At 46.4% G+C, this 9,907-nt stretch overlaps 1 protein-coding gene across 1 annotated transcript; it reads left to right on the top strand.

The window, feature by feature from the left end:
* Nucleotides 1-558: 558 nt before the first annotated feature.
* On the top strand, nt 559-8,002 carry LOC129848892 (neurofilament heavy polypeptide-like). Its single transcript, XM_055915993.1, has 3 exons — nt 559-1,758; nt 2,025-2,149; nt 2,633-8,002. Exons 1-3 carry the CDS (start codon nt 730-732, stop codon nt 7,422-7,424), a joined length of 5,946 nt encoding a protein of 1,981 aa, XP_055771968.1. The 5' UTR covers nt 559-729; the 3' UTR covers nt 7,425-8,002.
* The last annotated feature ends 1,905 nt before the right edge of the window (nt 8,003-9,907 follow it).

Here is a 9,907-nt window from a genome sequence, read left to right as displayed (position 1 = left end):
AACACATCCAGGCCAACCCTTTTCAGCCAGCCTGTCTCCGCTAAGCCAAGCAGACCCATGCATTTTCCTCATGTAGGCATTTGTAAAAAGGTGCAAGATTAAAGAGCAATTCCACCCGTTTTCAACCTAATTTTCACTGGTTTGGTGCTGGAGATGATGAATATGAGGTTGAAAAGTGTTTGAAATGCCCTTTAGAAGTGCTGCTTGACTGAGAAATGGGAGCAGTTATGTCTAGGCTTAGGGTCATTCTTACATGACTATTTTACACTTGCATTACAGTCTTTTATATACAGTAATATACAGTTATATTACAAGGCAAGCACATTCAGCCAAACCAGAATCTGCGGCCCCTTTCTATAATATATAAAAAATTAAGGAAAGATATAGCCCTTTGGATAAAACAATAGTTTGACCACCTGACAATGTATTAAAGACATATGACTTGTAACTTTGAGGTGTCATTGTAGACTGCTGGCGTTTCAAAGTGAAATGATTTCCTATGCGTCAATGCTGTCTGAGACAAAACGATGAGGGAGAGAAAGAGATGGAGAGAGAGAACACAGGTGAGGATGCACGCGTTGGCAGACAGTCAAGCCTACAGCTGATTCTATACATTTTCAGCACTATGGACAGTTCCATTCTGCAGCGCGAGCAGACAGAGGGAGTATAAAAGGTAGGAGCCGCGCTGCTTAGCCTGCACACCAACACGGCTGAGTTTACTGAGGCAATATGAGCCTCAGAATGGACAATCATTCGGGTTCTCCGCATAGGGCAGCTCAAGCTGAGTATTGCTGCTATCAACCTAAACTGACCGGATCCCCCTCTGCGTCCAGGACCGTTGGCTTTGAGTCGACTACTGCGTACACGAACAGAGGATATGTGACGATGCTGAAGAGCGAATTCGGATCCATTCCGAGATCATCGCAGAGCCTTTTCGATTTATCAGGCCCATTTACCGGGGTGTTGACGAAAATGAATGAGAAAGAACTGCTCCATGGGCTGAACGACCGTTTCGCCGGATTCATAGAGAAGGTGCGTCATTTGGAGCAGCAAAATGAATTGTTTGAGAGGGAAATCGAGGAAATCAAACTAAAGGCACAGTCCCCTGCGTCTCTGGCCCAGGAGCACGAGCCGGAGCTTATGGACCTGAGGAATCTAGTTCATGACATCACCCTTCAGAAGCGTCAGATCGAGATAGAGCATCAGAACCTGGAGGAAGATTTCCTCACCTTGAGAGACAAGTACGAGCAGGAGGCACGTGACCGCTCAGATGCAGAGAACGGCATCCTTGTGCTGAAAAAGGACGCCAACGATGCATACCTCGCCAAACTTCAGTTGGACGAGAAAGCGCAGTCTCTGGTGGACGAGATTCACTTCCTGAAGAAGAACCATGAGGACGAGGTATCAGAAATGGTGGCCCAGATCCAAGAGGCTCAAGTAACGGTCAAGGCGCACGACTTTGGCAAACCTGACATCACTGCGGCTCTCCGGGACATCCGTGTGCAGTTAGAAGGTCACGCCACCTCCGACTTTCAGCAGGCCGAGGAGGGCTTCCGTATCCAGTTCGCAAAGTTAACCAAAGCGGCAGAGAGCAACAGAGAGGTGCTGAAGGCGACCCAGCAGGAGATCCAGGAGAATAGAAGGCGCCTGCAGGGGAAAACAATTGAACTGGACTGTGGGAAAGGAATGAGAGAGGCCCTGGAAAAACAACTACAAGAGCTGGAGGAGCGTCACTATGCGGAAATGATTCATTACCAGGTAGACTTTGGTTTATTTTGTACCTCTAACAATTGTAAGTAAACATACACATTTTTACGATTCATATTTGTATTCAGGGCTATGCTGTAGGTGTATTCCACAAATATAGGCCCCATGTGAACTATTTCATTACTGGAACATAATTTCCTCATACAGGCCTATAGGAGTAGAACACTATACCCCCCCCCTAAATTTCTCCTTGTTGTCATACCAACCAAAGTGGCTGATTGACCCTATTATTGACTTGTGTATGCTTTTCTGCCCAGGACACTATCAGGCAGCTGGAGAATGAGCTGACCAATGCTAAACTAGACATGTCTGGCTACCTGAGAGAGTACCAGGACCTGCTGAATGTCAAAATGGCTTTGGATGTGGAGATTCTCTCTTATAGGTAAGAGACATCAACTCTCTCCCATATATAAAATCATTGACTGAGGAAAATACCATATAGTTTATGGTGTGTTCCTGGATCTATTTCTGAGGATAACCAGGGTGTGCACATTTTATTCTAGCCCAGCGCTAACACATCTGATTCAACTTAGTGCTGTGTTAGAGAAAAACTGTGCAAAAGTGTCATAGCGATGGTGAGAGATTACTACAAAACACAGTCAATGGTGAACAAATGAAACAGTAGACATTTTATTGAAATAGTTTGATTTCATATTTAACATCAAATGAACATAGACGACATCACAACACAGAATGACACTTTAATCATGATATGGATATTCAGACATATCCACACACACTGTTCTCACGAGCTGACATGGATGTGTGCAGCGGTGATCAGTCTGGCATTTACGAGGCTAACACATTGGGACATATCCATATTATAGTCATGGCAGTAATAACACGTCTCTCTGCCTCCCTATAGGAAACTCCTGGAGGGTGAGGAGTCCCGCCTGTACACCATCTCTGACACCCACATCTCCATGCCCTGCATCTACCGCCAGTCCCCCGTCTACACCCTGCCTTGCCTGGCCCGGCAGGGAGGGCCCACACGCAGGTCTGAGCCCCAGTACAAGTTTGTTGAGGAGATCATCACTGAGACCACCAGAGACATGGAGATGTCCGAGATCGAGGAGACAGGCTCCGAGGAGACGGTCCGGGGAGAGGGAGACGAGTTGAGACAGAAGCAGGGAGAAGAGAGTGACAAAGCTGAGAGGAGGAGTGGGGGAGAGGTGGATGAGCAGAAAGAGAAAGATAGAGGTAAAGTGGATGTTGAAGTGGACGCCCCGGAGGAAGAGGGTGAACAGGAGGAAGAGTCTAAGAGACAGCAGATTGTAACATCAGCAGAGGTCGAGGTAAATGGAGATGGAGTTAGCCATAGCGAGGGAGAAAATGGAGAGGAGGGAGAGGATGAAAGAGAGGAGGAAAAGGGGGGTGAGCCAGATGCAATCAAAAAGACAGAGGACATTGACAGAGGTGAAAATACACAAAGTGAAGTCAACTCAGCTGAGGCCACCAGTGACGGAGAGAAGGAAAAACTGGACACAACAAAGAAGCTAGACAGCGAGATAAAGGGGACATTAGAAAAAGATGACAAACCAAAACATGGTGAATCCCAAACAGAGATTCCCATCTCAACAGAACCCAAAACTTCAGAGTCAGAGGATAGCAAAACAGGAAGTTCAATAAAGGGTGAACCACAGGTCCCCACAGAGGACATCTCCAAAGAACCCAAAAAGGTGTCAGAGGAGAGAAAAAAAGAAAGCCCTTTAAAAGAGAAAAAAGAGGTAGATCTGAAAGAGGAGAGTGCCCCAACAGAGCAACATCAAGACAGCCCAAAAGAAAGTCCCATCAAAGAGAGAAAACATTTATATCAGAGTGCCCCAACACTGGAGCAGAAACCTGATGAGAAGGAGCACAGAGAGTCAGACCAACCTCAAGAGGCAGAGAGTGCTGTGACAACACAAGAAGAGGATCTCCCTGAGCCCACAGAGAAGGACATGGAATCCCCTGATATCACTGCAGAGCTGAAGAGCAGTCCAACCAAGGAGACAGTGGAGCAGGTGAAGTCACCAGATGATTCTAGTGTAGAAATGACACAAGATGAGAAAACAGTAGGAGGTAAAATGCCAGACAGAATTATCAGCACAACAAGTGAGTGTAAGGAAGAGCCTGTGCAAAAGACTCTTAAAAAGGAGGTGGGTCCGACAGAGCCAGAAGTGAGCAGCAAGGATGATATTGTAAAAAGTGTTGTGCAGAATGAACATAATGGCAGTGAAAAGGTCACAAAAGATGTCTCAATGGGTGAGGAAAAAGGGAAAGAATCTAAGACATCCCCTAAACCAGACCCCACTGTGACCCCTAAAGAAGAAACATCCCCTAAACCAGACCCCACTGTGACCCCGAAAGAAGAAACATCCCCTAAACCAGACCCCACTGTGACCCCGAAAGAAGAAACATCCCCTAAACCAGACCCCACTGTGACCCCTAAAGAAGAAACATCCCCTAAACCAGACCCCACTGTGACCCCTAAAGAAGAAACAACCCCGCATCCAGAGCCAACTGTCACTCCTAAAGAGGAGACATCCCCAATACCGGACCAATCTGTCACCCCTAAAGAAGAGACATCCCCTAAACCGTACCCCACTGTCACCCCTAAAGAAGAGACATCCCCTAAACTGGACCCCACTGTCACCCCTAAAGAAGAGAAATCCCCTAAACAGGGACCAGCAATCACCCCTAAAGAAGAAACGACCACAAAACCAGATCAAACTGTCACCGCTAAAGAGGAGACATCCCCACAACAGGAGCCAACCGTCACCCCTAAAGAGGAGACATCCCCTAAACCGGACCCCACTGTGACCCCTAAAGAAGAGACATCCCCAATACCGGACCAAACTGTCACCCCTAAAGAAGAGACATCCCCTAAACCGTACCCCACTGTTGCCCCTAAAGAGGAGACATCCCCACAACATGAGCCAACCGTAACCCCTAAAGAGGAGACATCCCCTAAACCGGACCCCACTGTCACCCCTAAAGAAGAGACATCCCCTAAACAGGGACCAGCAGTCACCCCTAAAGAAGAAACAACCACAAAACCGGACCAAACTGTCACCGCTAAAGAGGAGACATCCCCACAACAGGAGCCAACCGTAACCCCTAAAGAGGAGACATCCCCTAAACCAGACCCCACTGTCACCCCTAAAAAAGAAACAGCCCTAAAACCGGACCGAACTGTCACCCCTAAAGAGAAGACTTCCCCAAAACCAGTACCAGCAGTCACCCCTAAAGTAGAAACTTCCCCAAAACCAGATATAACCACCACCCCTAAAGAAGAAACTTCCCCAAAACCAGAACAAGCAGTCACCCCTAAAGTAGAAACTCCCCCAAAACCAGAAACAGTAGTCATCCCAAAAGTAGAAACTTCCCCAAAACCAGAACTAGCAGTCACCACTAAAGTAGAAACCTCCCCAAAACCAGAACCAGCAGTCACCACTAAAGTAGAAACTTCCCCAAAACCAGAAACAGCAGTCACCCCTAAAATAGAAACTTTCCCAAAACCAGATATAACCACCACCCCTAAAGACGAAACTTCCCCAAAACCAGAACAAGCAGTCACCCCTAAAGTAGAAACCTCCCCAAAACTAGAAACAGTAGTCACCCCTAAAGTAAAAACTTCCCCAAAACCAGGACAAGCAGTCACCACTAAAGTAGAAACTTCCCCAAAACCAGAACAAGCAGTCACCAGTAAAGTAGAAACTTCCCCAAAACCAGAACAAGCAGTCACCCCTAAAGAAGAAACTTCCCCAAAACAAGAAACAGTAGTCATTCCAAAAGTAGAAACTTCCCCAAAACCAGAACTAGCAGTCACCACTAAAGTAGAAACTTCCCCAAAACCAGAACTAGCAGTCACCACTAAAGTAGAAACTTCCCCAAAACCAGAACCAGCAGTCACCCCCAAAGTAGAAACTTCCCCAAAACCAGAAATAGCAGTCACAGCTAAAGTAGAAACTTCCCCAAAACCAGATATAACCACCACCCCTAAAGAAGAAACTTCCCCAAAACCAGAACAAGCAGTCACCCCTAAAGTAGAAACTTCCCCAAAACCAAAAACAGTAGTCATCCCAAAAGTAGAAACTTCCCCAAAACCAGAACTAGCAGTCACCACTAAAGTAGAAACTTCCCCAAAACCAGAACCAGCAGTCACAGCTAAAGATGAAACATCCCCTAAACCAGATCCAGCAGTTACCAGTAAAGAGGAGACATCCCCACAACACGAGCCAACCGTCACCCCTAAAGAAGAGACATCCCCTAAACCGGACCCCACTGTGACCCCTAAAGAAGAAACAACCCCTAAACCGGACCCCACTGTGACCCCTAAAGAAGAAACAACCCCTAAACCGGACCCCACTGTGACCCCTAAAGAAGAAACAACCCCTAAACCGGACCCCACTGTGACCCCTAAAGAAGAAACAACCCCGCATCCAGAGCCAACTGTCTCTCCTAAAGAGGAGACATCCCCAATACCGGACCAATCTGTGACCCCTAAAGAGGAAATATCTCCACAACAGGAGCCAACCGTAACCCCTAAAGAAGAGACATCCCCTAAATCGTTCCCCACTGTCACCCCTAAAGAAGAAACAACCCCGCATCCAGAGCCAACTGTCTCTCCTAAAGAGGAGACATCCCCAATACCGGACCAATCTGTGACCCCTAAAGAGGAGACATCCCCACAACAAGAGCCAACCGTCACCCCTAAAGAAGAGACATCCCCTAAACCAGACCCCACTGTGACCCCTAAAGAAGAAACAACCCCGCATCCAGAGCCAACTGTCTCTCCTAAAGAGGAGACATCCCCAATACCGGACCAATCTGTGACCCCTAAAGAGGAAATATCTCCACAACAGGAGCCAACCGTAACCCCTAAAGAAGAGACATCCCCTAAATCATTCCCCACTGTCACCCCTAAAGAGGAGACATCCCCTAAACCAGAACTAGCAGTCACCACTGAAGAAGAAACTTCCCCAAAACCAGAACCAGCAGTCACCCCTAAATTTGAAACTTCCCCAAAACCAAACTCAACCATCACCCCTAAAGAGGAAATATCCCCTAAACCAGACTCAACCCTCACCCCAGAATCAACGACCACCCCTAAACCATACTCAAACCTCACCCCAGAATCAACGACCACCCCTAAACCAGACTCAACCCTTACCCCAGAATCAACGACCACCCCTAAACCAGACTCAACCCTCACCCCAGAATCATCGACCATCCCTAAACCAGACTCAACCCTCACCCAAGAATCAACGACCATCCCTAAACCATACTCAACCCTCACCCCAGAATCAATGACCACCCCTACGGAAGAGAGTGAAACGACGGGCAGTGGTGACAAAGCTAAGACAATCACACCACCAGAGAAACAGATGCCTGCATTTGCAGAGAGCAATGACTCCCACAGGGAGGTGCCAGAAAGCAACACAACTCAGGAGAAACAAGAGGAAAGTATGGACAAAGAGCCTGAGAAGGTTACAGATCCCAAAGATGGAACCCCAAAGACAGAGAGTGTGAAAACCAAGGCCTCTGAGTTAAAATCTGAACAAGTTGAGATATCTATTACAAATACATTACCAGTGAAAGAACAGGATGTATCAGCCGTGGGTTTGAAAGATCAGACAGTTGATGAGAAGATAACAGAACAAGATACATTTTAAATAGACGAGAACTGCTTTACCGGACAAGCTGCTGAGCCAATCGCAGAGAAGCAAGCTAAACCTAAAACTTGAGACTTAACCTCTTTTTGAATGACTCGATTTAGAGGTCAGTAGAGGTTTTCTGTAAAACTGCATGGTTAGTGAAAGGCTTTAAAGCAATATGAGAACTGCTCCCCCTTAAAATATTAACTGACGCTTAATATGTAAAGTATCATGATTCGTGACTGTCAATTATGACCAGGGCCGCAACTTTCACTGGGGACGGGGACGGGGGGACGGGGGGACATGTCCCACTCCCGCATTCTGAATTTGTATTTATGTCCCCCCCAGTTTTATCATTGGAATGTGTTACAAAACGAGGCATAGGTGTGCTTTTGGACCATGTGGATGCCTCCGAGTGGTCGGGTAGGCTGTTTGGAGTGTTTATCCGACTGGATATTTTTATTTTATTTACAATAATAATAACATCCCCCCCACTTCTAAAATCAAAGTTGCGCCCCTGATTATGAGGCACAATTAATGAACTCCTGCAAGAGAGACGTACTGTAATATTGAATATAACAAACCAAAAGCTGTATTTTGCTATATATATTTACTTCTGACCAATGGATGATAATGTGCATAGGGATGATAATGAGAATGGTTGATAATGTGATTTGATCATGCCTGAATGCGCTGAGCAATAAATTCTATTTGAAGAGCACTTCTGTTTCCAGCTATTCTTACATACTGTGCTGTCTTTCACCTGATAAGACGGCATCACATATAGAATTTCTCAGAGTTTCTCCCCTATGTAGAAGCTAGGTGAATTCCAACAGCACTAGGTTGAATTCAAAATAAATCTCCCCTTTGCCTGCATCCTATTTCCCCAAAGCATGGCAGAGACTCACGGTTGAGCCCTTTATATTGAACAAAAATATAAATGCAACATATTGAGTTACAGTTCGTATAAGGAAATCAATCAATTGAAATAAATGTATCAGGCCCTAATCTATGTATTTCACATGACTGGGAATACAGATATGCATCTGTTGGTCACTACACCGGCTCCAACGCTCGTCGGATGTGGCAGGGCTTGCAAACTATTACAGACTACGAAGGGAAGCAGTGAAACGAGCCTACCAGACGAGCTAAATAACTTCTATGCTCGCTTAGAGGCAAGTAACACTGAAACATGCATGAGAGCATCAGTTGTTCCGGATGACTGTATGATCACGCTCTCCGCAGCCGATGTGAGTAAGACCTTAAAACAGGTCAACATTCACAAGGCCGCAGGGCCAGACAGATTACCAGGACGTGTACTCCGATCATGCGCTGACCAACTGGCAAGTGTCTTCACTGACATTTTCAACCTCTCCCTGTCTGAGTCTGTACTACCAACATGTTTCAAGCAGACCACCATAGTTCCTGTCTCTATGAACACTATTGTAACCTGCCTAAATGATTACCGACCCGTAGCACTCACGTCTGTAGCCATGAAATTCTTTGAAGGGCTGGTCATGGCTCACATCAACATCATTATCCCAGAAACCCGAGACCCACTCCAATTTGTATACCGCACCAACAGATCCACAGATGATGCAATCTCTATTGCACTCCACAGTGCCCTTTTACACCTGGACAAAAGGAACACCTACGTGAGAATGCTATTCATTGACTACAGCTCAGCATTCAACACCATAATGCCCTCAAAGCTGATCACTAAGCTAAGGACCCTGGGACTAAACACCTCCCTCTGCAACTGGATCCTGGACTTCCTGAAGGGTAAGGGTAGCTTAAAGTTCCCTGGCTTCCACATCACCAACAAACTAACATGGTCCAAGCACACCAAGAAAGTTGTGAAGAGGCCTCGACAAAATCTATTCCCCCTCAGGAGACTGAAAAGATTTGGCGTGGGTCCTCAGATCCTCAAAAGGTTTTACAGCTGCACCATCGAGACCATCCTGATGGGTTGCATCACTGCCTGGTATGGCAACTGCTCGGCCTCCGACCGCAAGGCACTATAGAGGGCAGTGCGTACGGCCCAGTATATCACTTGGGCCAAGCTTCCTGCCAACCAGGACCTCTATACCAGGCGGTGTCAGAGGAAGGCCTTAAAAATTGTCAGACTCCAGCCACCCTAGTCATAGACTGTTCTCTCTGCTACAGCACTTTTTTTGTAGGTATTTTCTTAAAACTGCATTGTTGGTTAAGGGCTTGTAAGTAAGCATTTCACTGTAAGGTCTACATTTGTGACAAATAAAATGTGATTTGATTTGATACCTTAACGAAAAAGTTACAGGTGTGGATCAGAAAACCAGTCAGTATCTGGTGTGACCACCATTTGCCTCATGCTGTGTCATACATCTCCTTGATCTCGTCACGATATCTCTGTGCATTCAAATTGCCATTGATAAAATGCATCTGTTTTCATTCCCCATAGCTTATGCCTGCCCATACCATAACCCCACCGCCACCATGGGGCACTTTGTTTACAACGTTGA

Source organism: Salvelinus fontinalis, unplaced genomic scaffold (genome assembly GCF_029448725.1).
Source record: "Salvelinus fontinalis isolate EN_2023a unplaced genomic scaffold, ASM2944872v1 scaffold_1264, whole genome shotgun sequence".
Taxonomy (NCBI): Eukaryota; Metazoa; Chordata; class Actinopteri; order Salmoniformes; family Salmonidae; genus Salvelinus; species Salvelinus fontinalis.
This window is presented reverse-complemented; position numbering and strand designations above follow the sequence as displayed.

Bases quoted from the DNA above. Each gene is read 5' to 3' on its own strand.
- LOC129848892 (XM_055915993.1), top strand. From the start codon at position 730: ATGAGCCTCAGAATGGACAATCATTCGGGTTCTCCGCATAGGGCAGCT. The intron at 1,759-2,024 runs GTAGACTTTGGT...TTTTCTGCCCAG, and splicing joins CGGAAATGATTCATTACCAG to GACACTATCAGGCAGCTGGA. The intron at 2,150-2,632 runs GTAAGAGACATC...GCCTCCCTATAG, and splicing joins GTGGAGATTCTCTCTTATAG to GAAACTCCTGGAGGGTGAGG.